Source organism: Seriola lalandi, unplaced genomic scaffold (genome assembly GCF_002814215.2).
Source record: "Seriola lalandi dorsalis isolate HSWRI2012SDOR001 ecotype SW California unplaced genomic scaffold, Sedor1 jcf7180002054795, whole genome shotgun sequence".
Classification (NCBI taxonomy): domain Eukaryota; kingdom Metazoa; phylum Chordata; class Actinopteri; order Carangiformes; family Carangidae; genus Seriola; species Seriola lalandi.
The window spans coordinates 3,446,364-3,463,087 of record NW_019525348.1 but is presented as its reverse complement, the minus strand read 5'-3'; the positions used below and the strand labels follow the sequence as shown (position 1 = coordinate 3,463,087).

General features: G+C 40.3%; 2 protein-coding genes across 3 annotated transcripts in view; one reads left to right on the top strand and one right to left on the bottom strand.

The window, feature by feature from the left end:
* blnk (B cell linker) overlaps window positions 1–11,295 on the top strand; it is a 22,657-nt gene extending 11,362 nt beyond the window's left edge. Inside the window, exons 1-22 of one of the 2 annotated variants that reach the window (XM_023425931.2) lie at window positions 1,465–1,622; window positions 1,905–1,970; window positions 2,530–2,576; window positions 4,833–4,876; window positions 4,959–5,076; window positions 5,394–5,497; window positions 5,642–5,714; window positions 5,805–5,888; window positions 6,901–6,926; window positions 7,014–7,042; window positions 7,136–7,192; window positions 7,294–7,321; window positions 7,419–7,470; window positions 7,672–7,732; window positions 7,840–7,867; window positions 7,977–8,007; window positions 8,477–8,552; window positions 8,692–8,720; window positions 8,902–8,957; window positions 9,053–9,136; window positions 9,249–9,404; window positions 10,772–11,295. In XM_023425931.2, the coding sequence (XP_023281699.1) occupies window positions 1,549–1,622; window positions 1,905–1,970; window positions 2,530–2,576; window positions 4,833–4,876; window positions 4,959–5,076; window positions 5,394–5,497; window positions 5,642–5,714; window positions 5,805–5,888; window positions 6,901–6,926; window positions 7,014–7,042; window positions 7,136–7,192; window positions 7,294–7,321; window positions 7,419–7,470; window positions 7,672–7,732; window positions 7,840–7,867; window positions 7,977–8,007; window positions 8,477–8,552; window positions 8,692–8,720; window positions 8,902–8,957; window positions 9,053–9,136; window positions 9,249–9,404; window positions 10,772–10,888 (1,440 nt within the window). In that variant the 5' untranslated portion in view covers window positions 1,465–1,548 and the 3' untranslated portion in view covers window positions 10,889–11,295. Of the gene's footprint in view, window positions 1–1,464; window positions 1,623–1,904; window positions 1,971–2,529; window positions 2,577–4,832; window positions 4,877–4,958; window positions 5,077–5,393; window positions 5,498–5,641; window positions 5,715–5,804; window positions 5,889–6,900; window positions 6,927–7,013; window positions 7,043–7,135; window positions 7,193–7,293; window positions 7,322–7,418; window positions 7,471–7,671; window positions 7,733–7,839; window positions 7,868–7,976; window positions 8,008–8,476; window positions 8,553–8,691; window positions 8,721–8,901; window positions 8,958–9,052; window positions 9,137–9,248; window positions 9,405–10,771 lie in introns of those variants that run through there. The other variant, XM_023425930.2, reaches the window with a different exon arrangement.
* Window positions 11,089–16,724, bottom strand: znf518a (zinc finger protein 518A). The gene is made up of 3 exons (XM_023425929.2): window positions 16,663–16,724; window positions 13,521–15,764; window positions 11,089–13,339 (listed from the first exon to the last, which is right to left on the bottom strand). Exons 2-3 carry the CDS (start codon window positions 15,739–15,741, stop codon window positions 12,678–12,680), a joined length of 2,883 nt encoding a protein of 960 aa, XP_023281697.1. The 5' UTR covers window positions 15,742–15,764; window positions 16,663–16,724; the 3' UTR covers window positions 11,089–12,677.

Sequence of the window (16,724 nt, the reverse complement as noted above, 5' to 3'; positions counted from 1 at the left end):
TTCTATAGCATGGTCTTCCTGGACAGTTGAACTCAATGTAGAAATTTACCTTTTGGAACAACTTGTGGAACAAAGAAAGAAAGAATGAGCTGGAAAACAAAGTTTAAATTTCACTTATAAGCATACAGGTGTCCTATTCACATTCATTTCCTGCAGAGCAGCTCCAGACTAAGTGCTGACTATAGGCTTTTTTTTCTTATGAGTCATGCACAGTTGGTGCCTTAAAAATCCGCAGTATGGACTTTTTCTCACCACAGACAACATATTTTGTTCGTCACTTCTGCTGTGGTTCACTGTGATTAGAGGTAAAGCAGGAATTTATCAGACATGCTGATGTCACATGTTGGTCTTTCCTTAGTTATGAGGACACTTGTTGACATAATGCATTCTGTAGCATCTTACCCTAACCCAGCGGTACCCAACCTTTTCCGACTCGCGGTGCATTTGAAAATCTCAGAAATGTTAGTGACCAACGTCGGAACCCATAACAATACAAGTGTCCCATGTGGTCCAGTCAGCGACAACATAAAAGGTCCTGTGACTCCTGTCATAAGCTTATCACAGTAATAGGCCTTAATATTAAAAAAAAAAAAACAATGAAAGTTTTTTTAAAACATTATAAAGCTGTTCAAATCATTTCATCTTCAGACATTTAAAAACATTACTTATATTTAAATTTTTTATAATTACAAAAAACTGTTCCAAACTATACTGTTTGGTATTTTGGGAAAGTGAAGACATTTTTGGCTGTACTGTTTGGTGCAGTTTGGTACTGATTTGGCGGGCCATTTGCAAAACCCTTGTGGCCCTTAGGTTGGAACCACTGCACTAATCTTAACCATCTTAATGAAATGATCTAAACCTTATTCTAACCTTAGCCCCAAAACCAAGTCTTAGCCATCAAACAGCCCCTTGAATTTGGGAGGACCAGCCAAAAATGTCTTCACTTCCCCAAAATCTCTTCACAACCATAATCTTGAACCAAAATTTGTCCACACAACCATAGAAAGATATGTACGCACACACACACACACGCTGTAATAGATCATCTGCCTGCTAGTGTGACAGGAAAGGTTGCGCACTCTCTTATTCTCCATATATAGAAAATCCTCAGGATTACAACATGGTACTTTCCATGACTGATCATGCATGACCTTACACATAGACCTGTTTAGAGTTAAAAGCAGTCATGGACGTCCAGCAGCAATAACATCAGAAATTACAGCTCTGAGGAAGGAAGCTTTTAAAATGCAGTTATACAGTTCTTTGCAGACGATAGTACGTTCTGGAATGAAAATAAACACAGTGTGATCACTGAAATCTGTGTCTGTGTGTGTGTGTGTGTGTGTGTGTGTGTGTGTGTGTGTGTGTGTGTGTGTTACGGGGGTGTGGAAAAGAGAACTGATTTTTCTTACAGAGGTGAAAAGAACAAATTCCCTCCCCTCTATGACAAAGACATGACTTCTAGCCAAACACAGCGTTCATTTAAGTTGCTGTCAACAATGTGGTAGTACAGGCTCAACGCACGCCACGAATGAGAACCAAAAAATGCAAACTTTCGCATTAAATATGAATATGGATACGTTAGGTAAACTTGCTGCTCCTGCCACAGCAAAGATTCGGTAAGAGTTTCAATTTTATTTGAATTTTTCTATCAATGTGGACGATGACACGCTGTCAGTTTTTGCAAGTCCTTTGTAATAACTGCCGAACTGTGACTACATTTGGTGCTTTGGCAACAAAATAAACCACAATTTCTTACATTTGTGCAGCACAGTGTTGGAAAAATCTGTTAACATTTCACCACAGGCAACAAAAGGGTTGAAACCTGGGCCGCTCATAGTACTACAAAATTAATTTCCTTGTTTCTGAATGGCTGTACCAAATTATTATGTGTTTTCCAGGCAGCTTCAGAAGATCGTTCAAGACATCAAGAAAAACGATGGTAGCTTACTGAATAAACTAAGAAGGTCAGTGTGTACACTTTCCAGATCTTTACTGCTATATGCTAATATTATGGGGGAAAAAACACAGGGTAAATTCATATGTATTGTTAAGTGAAATACAAACCTTGGGAAATTTGTTGATCTAAAAAATCTCCAATACCGTGTGTATACAGTATGTATGAGTGAAGAATGTCAATTCCTCTTTCACAACCGTTGAAATAAGAGAGAGAGACCCGCAAACCAAAAATAACTTCAACAGATGTCTGTTATTTCACTTTCCTTTCCTGAAATGATTCCCCTGTAGACATATAAGGACAGATAGTGTAATGGCACTGAATTAATTCTCAGACTGGAAAAAATGCACATCAGTCACCTAAGTACGCTTATGTAAATATAGACAATTCACATTTTTACAGCACAGGTGTGTGCTGTGATGTATGGAAATGAAGTGTCAGTACTCAAACATTTACACTCTGATACTTGATATCTCAACATCTTATTATTAGAATTGACATCTTGTATTAATAGTAAAGGGATGTGTTCACACTCAAATCACTGTTGTCAAAATCTCTTTATCTGGCAGACTGAAAAGCAAACCACTTCCAAAGGTACCTGCGCGAGATTATAGAGGTAAGAGCTGCGTCTTCATCACTGCCTGGTGTTAACGAAGCTGCGGCTGTAAGTCGCTGTCTGTCGATTTCCCAGAGACACATGATATAATTGTTTTATCATACAAAAAGAACATAGTGGAGAGTCTTGTGGTTGACGGACAGAACATCTTTATTGGAGTCTGTCTGCTGAAATACCCATATGTACGTTGAAAGAGTTACTGGTTACTGTGATCATTCTACGTAACCATACTGAGCATTGTTTTAAAACAGACTTGGAGAAAAGTGGAAAAAAAAGAAGAGTACAGAGAAGTTTTACAACAACAATGTTACAACCGAGTCTCTGCAACACATGTACAGTATACAGGAGAAGTGTAATGATTTTTCAAACTCACACAGATCACCATATAACCAGCAATTTTCCTGGTTTTATCCAAACCTAACATGACGGAGTCTCTTTACTGATAACAAATCACTTTTATCCAGAGATTGTTTAAATTATACTCTAAAATCAAGTACAAAGTGTTATTAAAGATATACTTAAAGTATCAAAAGTAAAATGACTCGATGGGCAGTATATTATATTATCAGGTCAAGTCAAACTTTATTTTCTATAGCTCCAAATCATAACAGAATTTTTCACAGGGCACTTTATTATTGAGGTCTAGACTGTACTCTCTATAACATGTACAGACATTCAGGATATGAGCAAGCATGTGGTGACAGTGGAGAGGAAAAACTTTTAACAGGCAGAAACCTTGTGCTGAACCAGGCTCGGGGGGGGTGGGGGGGGGGGGGGGGGGGGGGGGGCAGCCATCTGTCTTGACTGGTTGGGCTGAGAGAGAGGGAGAGGTGAAACGAAAACAAGAGAGGAAAGCGAAGGAAAGAGAGAAGGGGAACAGAGAAAGACACACAGCCTGGACGCTGATGTGCTTGAGGGAATAAGCAAACAGAGTTAGACAGATGCAGCGTGTTTTTCAGAACGCTGACAGTCTCATCAGCAGGACAACATGGACTCTACTGTATTCACTGGGTTTAAGTGGCAGAATGGTAACAGGTACAAAGTCTGTGAACACTCAAACAGGATAAGGTGCTAACTGATGATGATGTGTAAAGATGAGGCTTCAACAGTGTCAGACAGTCTGATATGTAGGCAGTGAGATTGTTCCAGAGGAAGGGGGCCCCTCTGCAGCCAGCAGACGACCGTCTTCTGAGAACCCAGAGAACGAGATGGAATATAAGGTTTATGGTTTTAAGCACTTTAAAGTCTGATCCGACGTGGACAGGGAGCGCGAGAGAGAGAGAGAGAGAGATGCAAATTGGTGTAATGTAGTATTAGTATTAGTATTAGTATTAGTATTAGTATTAGTATTAGTATCAGTATTAGTATTAAATTAATAATAATAAATAAATAAAAATACTCGGGTAACTCAAAATTGTAACAAAGTGTAATAAATGTACTTCCACCTCTGGAGAAGATGATGTGTGTTGGTGCTGAACTGAAAAAGACTCTAAAATCACTGAACTGAATTGAGGAAAATTTTGATTTGATAAGATTCTAATTTGTTGACTGAGATACTTCTGCCTGTGACAATCACACCGTGTAAGCTTCATATCAGCACCGTGGTGTTTACATTCACAACAGCCTCAAGAGCTGTTGTTTTTAACTGTTGTTGTTCATTCACTTTATTCACTGTTTATACACTTAATTCATCATTAATCATTTTTCATTTACTTCTTTGTCTCTGATGACTTGTCACTCCACATTCTTTCACCCCATTCCTGCAATGACACATGGGAAACATGGGATTATAAACTTCTGACTGATCAGACTGTTTTAATCAGGGAACACGTGGAGAACCACGTTGAACTTTACCACAGTTTCACCCTGCTCGCAGCTGAGCTTCAAGACAACAAGTACATGTAACCACAGCAGTTCCCAGATGTTGTTTTGAGGAACGCACTTTGCTTAATTGTGTCAAGCTCCTGTTCAAATTGGATCACACAAATTGCAATAAAATCACATGTCGAGAGGTTTTTCAGCAGTTGAAGAGGTGAGGAGACACGCTCTGCTGGTTCCTCAACAGTCCTGCTGAGGCTTTGTTTTGAGATTACTTATAAACCTGCTCCTATGAATTCAATGCTGCTCTTTAATATGTTTTGAACAGCTGGATGTGATGAAATCCACTATTCAGATATCTGCTTTTACATATTTGAACCCATCTACGGCTCATATTTCCCTCTTTGTAATGAAACCCCTTTAAATCTCTTTTCACAGACCATGACAGGGACAGTGATGATCAACTGTCTGAACCTGATTATGTAAGTTGGAAAAAATGTAAACTTTAAGTAATTCAAACAGTTGTTTTTGTTTGTTTGTAACATTGAAGTATGTTGTTTCCAGGATAATGACACGTATGAGGATCCACATGAGAACCAGGACGACAGCTACGAGCCTCCACCCAGCCACAGAGCCCTCCCCTCAACTCCCTCTGCTTCCATCCCAAGGGGGGAGTACCTCGGTCAGTACGGTCGTTTCTGCAAGGCACGCTATTTACTGCTTTTTATAACTGAAACTTTTTTGTCAATATGAATATGTTGAGTTTTTTTTTATTAATTCCTCTAGTGCTCAATCTAAAATTTGCATGTGTTGAGTTTCTATGTGTTTTATACTTTCTCCTTCGCAGTCATCACTCCCTTCTTGCAGAAGTGGAATTGATTTATTGAGCCTCTTCAATAGAGACACTGTTCATCCAAAGCTGCAATACACAGAGGGCTTGTGAGTAGTGCTTTATGCAAATGCTGATGTCCTGTTTCTGCTTCTGCTTCTGCTTTCCAGACAGCTGCCGTAACCGTCCCAGCCGGCCACCCAGGAAGCCCCTCCGCCCAGCCAAAGCCTCCAGACAACTGCCCCCTGAGCCCACCCACACTGGGACCGACGAAGTAAAGCGGCATTTAAACTCAAGCTTACATAAATTTGTACAACAGGCTTATTTGTGGATAACATATCCTTAGTATTGGTAAATAGCTTCCATTGCATATTAAATGCAGATGTTGCTCTTTTTTTCATAATATGTTGCTTTGCAGGAAGACTATGTCAGTCCAGACGGCAGCAATGATGACGACAACTACGTAGAGCCTGCAGAGAATCCACCTGCCAGTAAGATACACATCCAAACATAGAGGAAAAAGACTTTTGGGAATAAAATATGTGAAATAAATGAATAATTCTCTGCATGCCTCTCCTCAGATCATAAGATGCATGTTGGGAGCAGAGCAGGGAGGGACAGACACATGTTGCCTACACCCTTACCAGAACGCTCACCCAGTCCCGGTAGGTCACCGGTCACTACCCTGTGTCGAATGTATAGTGGGGTCCAAACCTCTGACTCCACTTTCCCATTCAAGTGAATACTGTACTAAAGAAACTGTGCATGATATAATGGGGTGAATGATTACAGTTGATTAGTTGTGAATTTGTATCTCCAAGTAAGGTGATGTCAGGACAGTTAGAAAATAACATGGATTTGATTGTTTGGAAAAGTCTGTCATCACTCACTTTAGAATGAGGATGCTTTTCTGCAAAGTTTGTAAAAACTTGACATTTGGAAATATGTGTTTAGTGGTGAAGGATAAAACTGTTAAAATTAGTCTAGAGATAAATTTACAGCCACACTGTAATTACTCTGTGAGGCTGTGTTGTTGAGATTTACTCAAAACCAAAAATGTCGACCAATGAATGTCTGTACAAAATTTTGTGCAATTCCAAGACATGGTGTAAAAAGTATCACATACAGGATTGTAAAATGAAATCATTTTATGGTCACGGGAAATATTTGGTTATACTTGAAATCTAAACAGGCAATCCACTGAGCATAGAGTCATCTTCGATCTGGAGCTTTAGCTTATTTCTATAGCTCTAAATAATTTTACAGGCTGCGGTAATACCCACTATAACAACTGAACACATTATATATATATAGGCTACAGTGTTTGTTTTTTCAGATCTGTCCTCTAATAAACATAAAACAGGGATTTCTAAACCAAACCAATTACCCTGACCTTTCATAACTTTGACCCAAAAACATTCCCATATACAATATATTCTATACTGCGCTCCCTCCATCATTTTCATTATGTGGAGTCTTACTGCAGTATATAATATATCTGAGTAATAGCTTATATTATGCAAACCCCCCTTTTGCTTCCTTTACAAATACACTACAGTGAGATACAGTCAAAACACGCCCTCAGCCAGGTACTGATGCTGTTGCACTGACAAAAATGCAGCAGCAAATGGAGGCGTTTGTGGTTCTGCCTAATTTTGGCTTTGGTTATTTTTTCAGATTTTTATGAAGTTCCCGACAAAGAGGTGAGCTGTTACAAAATTAACAAGTATTTTTAAGGGGCTTTTATATGTGGAATTAAAAGCTGATGACAGTTTATGGTTTCTTTACAGGAGAGCTCATTATCTCCTCTAACAAGCAGGTCAGTCTTACACTTTCAGTTCATTCCTTCAGTGTGAGATTAAAGCTTCGACAAGACTCTGAAAGAAATCATTTGCTTGCATCTACCTTGCAGGCTGTGTCCAATCCCCACAACACAGTCACACTCTTTACCTCCGATACCCAGCCCCAGGTACTGTCTGTTAGAAAGGTCCCAAAAAGATCATTTTAAAGTTATTACATTGTTTTTTTTTCCCATTACTACACTAACAATGAGTTGTTGCTTCTTTTTAGAGTGAATATGAGGAGATCTCCCACTCCTGTAAGTGTTGACAAACGTACAAGATTTCATTTAAATGAGGTGTTTGATCTGCGTCGCATGTTCAGGAGGACCCTGACTTGGTTTTGTGGTTTTGCAGGTCCAGGAGCCCACAGGTGACGACGAATACGAAGTTTGCGATCCAGATGATAGTGAGTATTAAATCAAACAACTGTTCTCCTCTTGACTTGCGTACAGAGCTCTACCGTGAATCATTCAAGTCTGGTGTGCCATCTAGTGGCAAGCCAGAGGCACAGGAGTATTAGATTCCTCTACAGTCATAAAAACTGGAAGTTCACCTATATTTAAATTATTATTTATTATTTATAATTATTATCATTATGCTCTTCTAGGTTCCCGTCCTAAACCTGCAGAGGGTCCTCCTCCACGTCTACCCAAACCTTTGCCCAGAGAGTAAGCACCACTTGTCTAACATTTTTCTGATTATATATAAATATAGAGAAACCTGTTTAAATTAAAACGGGAATAAGTGGATGTCTGATCATCTCATTTTCTTTCAGGAGGTCACCAAAGCCCCCTCTAAGGCCGGTAAGGTCACTGTATTTTACTTTGGACTATTAGATAAATCTTTCATATGATAAACTAATGTTGAATGATGCTAAAAAATGTATTGAATTTGACTGTCTGTCTGTCGCAGAAGCCAGAATCAAAGCCAAGGGAATTTGAAAGTAAGTGTTAACATTCATTTGCATTTTTCGTCGCACCAGAGCGAGCCTTTATTAAACGGTGGACAATCAGCCAGTTAGTGCCATCTATTTCCTGTGACTGATCTCTTTCCCTGAAACCCACATTAAAATTTGGCCAGCATGCATTTCATTTACTCTGTGTGTAATACTGTATACAATAATGTGGCCGAGTTGAACACTTGATGCCTCGATGATGATCTAATTACACACATACCTGTACGTACATATGCTGCACTTACGTACATGCGTTTATTTATGTACACTGATGAGTTCAGATGAAATAGAAGTCATTACCACTTGCGGATTTTCCACATTAAATCTATTCCAGTTAAAAGGCGGTGAATATGAAGTATAAGCTTTGAAGCAACGGAAAAACCTATTTACAGATTTCATGTTTTACTGAATAGTAAACATACTGTAGATTAATTAGTGTATGTCTGGATTTCCACAGGCCAAACGCTGCCTGTGATGCAAACTGACCACAAAGTTCCTCCCAAAGCTTTTACACTGGACTTTAAACGACCAAAGTAAGAACTGCAACATGCAGCATACTGACACCGTGCATTATACACTGTTAATGCTACCTGAATTAGAGAAATTGCCTATAATCACAGCTTTGTGCTGTGTATTTACTGCAGTCTGTTCTGTTTGTGGTTTCTATTGCAGGATTCCTATTCCCCAGTTTACCTCCCTCAGTGAGTACAGCTCCTCGTGTCTGTGTGACCATATGCACAGGACTTTTATACATTAGCATAAAGTGACATGAATTTAGACACAAAATCTTTGCATATTTATAACTTTATGTGCTATATTACTCTAAAAGCTACATAATAACAAAGCACCATAATTATAATGTTTGTGTCTCTAATGTCCCAGGACCAACTGACAGACAACGTGTTTCTGCTGATAATGGGCCACTAGACGAAGATAAGGTGATGCATATAAAACATGACATTGTAAATATGAATTAAATGACTCAACAAATTATATTATGTTAAACATTCTTCTGTTTCCCTCGGACTCTCAGGATGCAGATGTCTATAACAAGCCCTGGTATGCTAGTGCATGTGACCGCAAGACCGCTGATGACGCTTTGCTTCGCTCAAATAAAGTGAGAATCCTTTTATTTACTGTTCTTAATCCAACTGAGCATTATGTGGATTATTTCCCATGACCCCCCCCTGCTGGGTCCGACCGTGAGTGCTTTGTGCTTTCTGTTTCAGGACGGGGCGTTTATGGTGAGGAAGAGCTCGGGCCAAGACGTACATCAGCCCTACACTTTAGTGGTGTTTTACAAGGGCAGAGTGTACAACATACCAATCCGCTTCATACCAAACACTCAGCAGTATGCACTGGGAAGACAGAAGAGAGGAGAGGAGGTAAGAGTGGAGAGGGTTTCATTTCTCTCATTTCGACTTTGTGTGGCGGTCGCTGTGGCCTCCAGTTTGGTCTACACCCTGGAGTTTGTAGGGTTTAATCAATGCTTTGCCCGCATTGCTTTAAGTATATACAAAGAGCCGTGTTTACTTCTGTCTGGGCAGTTTCCCCTGAGTAATAAAGTTTATACAAAAGGTGGGAGTAAAGTTTGACTACGGCTGTTGGTTTATAAGTCCATTAAAGATGTTATTATTGTTTGACTATAGTGGTATTAGATTTCCAAATAAAGTTTAGGATTGAGTTATATGCAGGATGAATAGGCTTTGAAATAACAGCTCAACCATTGGACACTTAAATCCATACTAATGTACTGATACTAATGTCACTATATCATCACCTCCTTCAGGCAAGGGAAGGTAGGTTTTACTGCATGTTCTGTCATGTAAGATCATATCCTCACCTGCACAATAGGGTTTTTCACAATACACATTTTGACTTGTCATAGCAGGAAAAGCACAGGTGTAACTCAGTGTAACTAATAATATTACACCATTCATTTCCCACTCAGCTATGACTGTGACAGTGGCTGGACACTGACAGCTGTGGAGTCCCATAGTAGTTGTTTTCACATCTGTAAAATGGGACGAATCGCATTGTGGGGCTCTGAGCAGGAAATCATGAGGTCGCTATATCGAGCACAAATTTCACTCTCAGACTTTGCACGCTCAAATGAGAAGAGGAAATATGGCGCACATACATAGTAAATAGGACGAGACAGCATGAACAACACCAGGACCCTAAAACTGAAGCAGCTAAATGGAAATCAGCCATCACTGATTTTAACGTTTTGAATGTTGAATGCTTTTTCCTAATGTCACTTGTCAGGATGTGTTAAAAAGGCCTTCATCCAGTTCTTAAAAAAAGGCTGTTGAAGTTGGGATTTGAAGAGTAGATTGTAGTAAACATTTGAATTCTACATTAAGTTGTTCTTATGTTTCTTCTGTGTTCCTGGCAACACTGAACACATTTAGATACTGAGCATAGGAAGGCTGGAACTCATGGGGAAGTGATTCAGTTTTTTTATCTAAATATAATCAAAAATCCAATAAAAAATAAAAAGGAACACAATTTGTAGTACTCAGGTCTGCTAAAAGAAATGGTGATGTCACACACAGACAATGTAACTGTCATTAATCACCTCAACCGTTCCTGGAAGGCAGCATAGAAGCATCCCGTAAATCAGCTTTCAAAATAATTCAAAAAAGCTTAGAGCAACATTTGGAAAACATAAAATTTCAGCTGATTAACTGAATGTGATCATTTTCAACGGTATTCAAACGACCAACTCCTCCTCCTCCTTTTCTTTCAGTACTTCACCAGCATCTGCCACATCATTGAGAACCACCAGAGGACTCCTCTGGTGCTGATCGACAGCCAGAGCTACACCAAGGATGCCACCAAGCTGTGCTACCCCACGAAGCCTTAGACGAGCTGGTGAACAGCCGAGCGACGGGGCTCGTGCGTACGGACCTGCTGTGTTTACTGTCAAGAGTGTTTACAGAACTGATCATGTGATGCTTTTCTCCACCCGCACTGTTAATTATTCGAGGTGCTGTTCCCAGGACTGTACGCCGGACTTGCCTGCACTGCTGGCCATGCAGAGCTCAAGTAGCACTGACTCAGACGACTTTTTAACTCATGTTTTATTAAGATTTTTTTTAATGCTCGTCAGTAAAAAGTGTATTCAAATTAATGCAATGAAGAACACAGTGTTGCTGTAGCAGAGAGAAGCAGGTAGACAAAATAATCCAGCAATGACAGCAGTACTTTAGAGCAAAAAAACACAAAGTTGTATATTTTGTTTTAATAAAACTCTTTTCTTGTGTTTCATCACTCAGCTCACATCTTCAGTCATCACAAAAAAACAACCAGGAAATGACAACAGCTTCATTTATTCTCCGTTCAACAAGTAATGCTATCATACTCATGCACATCGGTTGCATAAAAAAAACTCCTAGGCACTTGGTGAGAATTCTCTGGTAATATTTTACAGTACCTCTAGCTGGACTATATACAATTATAAATCTTTTATCTAAATTGAAAAAGTATATATATATATATATATATATGTATAGATATATACATATACAGCAAGTTACTGACACTCCAGAGCCGGGGATACATGCACAATTTAGGTACATCTGTCCAATTCTCCTCGACTGACACACACATACAGAGGAGCCACAGTTCCCTTTGCTGTGAATACTGAGGGATCATGGCAGCGTAAGGAAATGTTTAGCCACAGTAGGACACTGGTTGAGATTGTCAAAAGGCTTAGGCCTGATAAGGTGAGGTAACAGGAAATATAAATCCTCCTTTCATAGTGCAATTAAAAGATAAGATTATCATTTCAAGTCAAACGAGAGGAAACTCGCTGAGAAGAAAAAAATAAAAAATAAAAAAATCATCCAGGCCTCTTAATCTTTAAAAATCCAAGTATTTGATCTACATCACAAAACACCGGTTTACGTTTTAAAATTAATCGTGTCTAAAGGGATATCTGCTTCCACTGAATGAATGCATGAAAATATACCTACTACAGATTTGTACATAATTCGTTGTAGTTTATACAAAAGTTGTACAAATCCATTGATTCATCCAAAAGCATAAAGAAAAGTATATAAAGACTAAATCTAAGTTCATAAATAAATGTTGAATAAAACAGCTTATTGTCCTTTTTTTTGTTTTTAAACACAGTTTTGGTATATCTGAGTAACCTGTGGGTCTCTGCGTCCCATTCCAAAAACATAAATATTATAGCTACCACACTGTATAGCCTACCCGTACATAAACTGATCCATAAGATGGTATGGCAAATATACATGACAGTGTTCTATACAAGATTCCATACGACAGTGTACTTAAATCACCTTAAATAAAGCTATTGCGTAGACAAAATACAAAAAAATACAAAGAACTAAATTGTCAACACCACATCCATGTGGCTGTAGAGAGAGTTTATATCAAGCTACTGGGAGAGAGACAAAGGTAAATGTTTAAATTACCCTGAGAACATGAATCCTCCAGGAAGCATGACAATGATTTGATTCTCCTCAAAAAAACAAAAAAAAAACAACACCCACTCTTTATTAAGACCTTAAAAAACTGAGGAGACTGGATAATCACGGTTTCCATTATTACTTTGTTGTATTGCAACGTCGTCTTATTTCCAGACTAGTTTTTTTTGTTTGTTTTTCATCCAGTGTGTGCGACATTCAAGAGTTTTCACAGTTTGGCCTTTTCCACTCCATCAGATGTCGCTGTCGATGGACCATCCACATTTCCTGACTCGCAAAGACCCTGCCACAAAACCAGCAGCGAAACTTTGTTGCAACGTCCCTGCTGGGAGAGACTGCGCCCACTACTTCATACTTCTTCCTGCTCAACCTGCGAAGTTTCATCTTCAAAATAAACCTCTCCTGTACAGAGTTATTACCCAGCCGCAGAGAGTCAGCTGGGGCATCTGTTGGGTCATTTGTCTCAGGGACCTCGCTGTTCATGGATGAGAGAGCTTTCAGAGTCCTGCGGGACAGCATGACCTTCTGCACCTCTCCTCTGTACCTGTTGACGACCTCCATGATCCTGGTCACCTCAGGGATGTCGGCATCTGGATGATTTAGCACCACGACAGGCTGGTCTCCCGCTGGACGCTTTACCAACTGAGATGGATTTATGGCTACTAACTTCAGGGTCCTCTCTTGGTTTCTTGGGGCCGGTTGCCACCGATGACCAGAGGCTGGTGAGGGCTCCTGTTGGATGGCTTTCCCCACAGGCAAATGGGTGCTGCTCGAGAGGTCTGGGCAGGAGTCTGCAGGCACTTCTGTCTGTCTCTGATCTAAACAAAGAGCAAGACTTGGATCTTCCAGATTTAAATTACCTGTAAGATATAAAATGAAAACACTCATTTCAAAATGCTTTAAAAAAAACACAAACAGCTTATCTAGTGCTCTTAAATGTAAATTTTAAATAAAATGTTAAAATGCATGTCAAGAAAATACCATTGCTTGTTAAATCTTTAACCATAATGTCCGTGTAGAAACTATAATTTGCAGTCTTACCCTGTGGTGTAATAACAGGTTGGGAAACAGGGGAAGACTGTGTGTAACTGCTATGAGGAGTCACTCCACCAGCTGCTGGACTCCTCTTATTGTCCGACACATGGCAGTCCATGCCACTGCCTGATGTATGGAAGGGTACGTTCTTGGGGCACATCTCTACTTCAGCTGTCGAATTTGACTGTCCTGTCTTAGCAGCTGAACTTTTCCTGTCAACCTCTGTTTCTGAGAACTTTTGCGACCTCTCTGCGTCATCTCGTATTTCTTGATGAGTCGACGGCGAGCCTCCGAACATGCCAGGCTCATTTTCGGCCATATTTTTAGACCCCGATGGCTTTGCGGCACAACCAGGGATGAGCTCTTCCGCTGGTTTCGATTGCAGAGCTGAAGTGATGCCTTCAGTAGGATCAGTCTTGGAAGCTTTGGTCCATTTCTTCTGCTGAACCTCTGTCAGCGGCGCATTTTGAAGAAGCTTTGCTGTTGTCTCCATTGTTCTATGAGGACTTGGCAGCCCATGATAGTCCTCCATGGCACCATCTCCTGATGGAGACAGGGAGCTTTGTGACACCCACTGCTTCTCCTTTACAGGATTCTTCTTCAAGACTATCTTTAAGGGCAGTCCTGAAGATCTTTTATCCACTTTTTTAGATGCTGTCTTTCGTTTCCGTCTTCTTTTCCGTCTCTTATTTTTTGGTAGGACTTTATGAATGGATGTCTGCTCCACGCTCTCCTTTTTCAGCTTCAGCTCACTGGAGATATTAATCACTTCTTCATGCATAGGCTCCTGGTGGTTTTTAACATGTTCCTCAATTTCCTTATCAACCTTTAATTCCTGATTCTCTCTGTTTTCCTGCATTTGAGTGCACTCGGATGCCTCACTCTGGGCTGACACTGAGACATCATTATGTAGTTTGGTTTCAATCTGTGGACAAGGTATATGATCGTTCAAATTTGACTGACACCCATTTTGGTCAATGACACCCCGGGTATCATCAGCAGCACTTTCGGGGAAAACGGTTTCTTTATCTGATGATGTCATCCTTTTCAATCTTTTGGCATAAGCAGCACCGTGCTGAGCTACAGTTATCTTGTTCTTGACCGTGAGGACAGTGAGATCCGATGAGTTCGACATGATGCCATTCTCCGACTTTGGGTGAAGATTCACTTCTTGAGGGACATTTGACAAAACAGTCTTAAGAGCCTTGGTCCATTTCTGGTCACCGGTTTCCCCGGCAACAGATTTCATCAAAAACTGCTGAGTCTCCTCTAGTGTTGTTTGTGGATCTGACAGATGGCAGTATTTATCCAGGAATTCTCTCCCTGGCAGAGACAGGCAGTCCTGTGTCAGCCAGCACATTTCCCTAACTGCACTTCTTGTTAATCTAGGCTTCATTTTTGGGATTGGGTCATTTGGTTTCATTGCTATGGAATGAAGCTCCTTCTTCTTCTTCCTCTGATTACCATTCTGGCAAACATGGGCAGCTTTAATGTGCTTAGTAATCAACCATTTCTGAGACGCCTCATAGCCACAGTGCTGACAACATAAAGTCTGAGTGGTTGCTTTAGGCCCAATCTGTTTCTTGTCCTTCGTGGGCGGCAACAGATCATCATTAGCTCCTTCCACACCCAAATTATGCACATATATGTGTTCTAAAAATACTTTAACGTCCTCTGTGGAGAATCTCTTACACATTTCACATGAATATTTGCCATTATGGCAGTGATAGTTAGTCAGATGTGCACTGAATTCTGGCCATGTGCGTTGAACGTTGTCATTACAAATGCTGCAACTAGAAAAAGTGTCCTTGTGGCTTAACAGATGAACCTGTAGACAGGAGAAGTCGTGTGTGTTAAAAGCACACATATGACAGGAAAAAACTGGTGAGCTCCCTCTGTGTTTTTCCTCAAAGTGTCTCACCAAATCTTTGGGAACATATTCCAAGTTGTCCCTGCATTGAGAGCATGTGAACTTAAGTGTATTTCCGCTGTCGTTCGTCCTGTGCTTAGCCTGCTGTGCTTTCTGGGGGGTCTTCTTTGATGAAGGCCACACTTTGCTTTGCTCCCATTCTTCTGCTATCTTCTTTGGTCCACGCTTATCTTTACTTTGCATAGTTGGGGGCTGAACGGCGGTCTTCCTGAGGTGGAGCCGTTTGTGCCAGTTTCTAGTCCTCTTGGTGAAACGGTGTTTATTATCTCCTGTGGAGGTGGCTGCAGAAGTATCCATTGAATCCGTGGGATTTCAGCTTTCTGAAAGTGCAGAAAAAAACACAACTAAAAATAATGCAGCTTCAAGATGAATGCAACAACTCCGAGTGCTGGTTTCATTCACTTTTGTCATGAAATGCTTTGAAAAGACCCAGCATGTTCTGTTTGCTAGACTGCAGTTACACACTAAACCCATAAACAGAGGCTGCATTCACAGTCCTACTCTGCATGCTATTTTACTCTAAGTCCACCTGTTGCTGGCCACGGTTCAAACTGGCTCTGCGTGGATATTAATTCATCACACTCACATCAGGTATAAAACAAGGAACTTGGATTCTTATCAGCAATCAGGTGCAGGAAACTGCACTTAAGCTCACCTGCTCGCACAGTAGTAACAAACTTCATACTCCGCTCAATACACAACTAAATGTGCTATGGTGCGAGGTGCGACTAAAAAACACCAAAAGCTAAGAAATGCACTGATGAAAATACTTATATGACACTTGGCAGTACTTTTTAGCAGCAGATTAATCGGCGAATCGTGCGGCCATTGTGTAGTTTGACTTGACCACAACAAAGTGATGAGACTGCCTTTGTAACGAACAACAAACGCCTTGGGAATAGTGAAGTTTAGACAAAACTATCACTCTGTGAAACCGTAAAAGCCCCTTTTCCCCTTCGCACGAAAACACACGTTGTTACTAAGTAACCGAGCTAACTGCTGTAACGTTTTCTGAAATAACGTTTGAGTGATTTGAATTAACGTGACGCACAAGAGCTTAGAAAGACGAAATAACTTGAAGAGTAAAAAGCGTGGCGACAAAGTTACACCAGACCCGTTCTTTAACCTTGCATCGAGTTACTGCTGCAGCTAAACGCACCGGCTGGTGTAAATAAATATTAAAGCTGTAGTTCTTTGTGTAGTTGTCTCGGTTTTTACCTTTTCTTTTGTGGAGAGCTTGACAGCTCAGCGAGTGGCAGCCATGATGGTCTCATCCGGGG

Bases quoted from the DNA above. Each gene is read 5' to 3' on its own strand.
- znf518a (XM_023425929.2), bottom strand. From the start codon at position 15,741: ATGGATACTTCTGCAGCCACCTCCACAGGAGATAATAAACACCGTTTC. The intron at 13,340-13,520 runs GTAAGACTGCAA...TATATCTTACAG, and splicing joins ACCTGTTATTACACCACAGG to GTAATTTAAATCTGGAAGAT.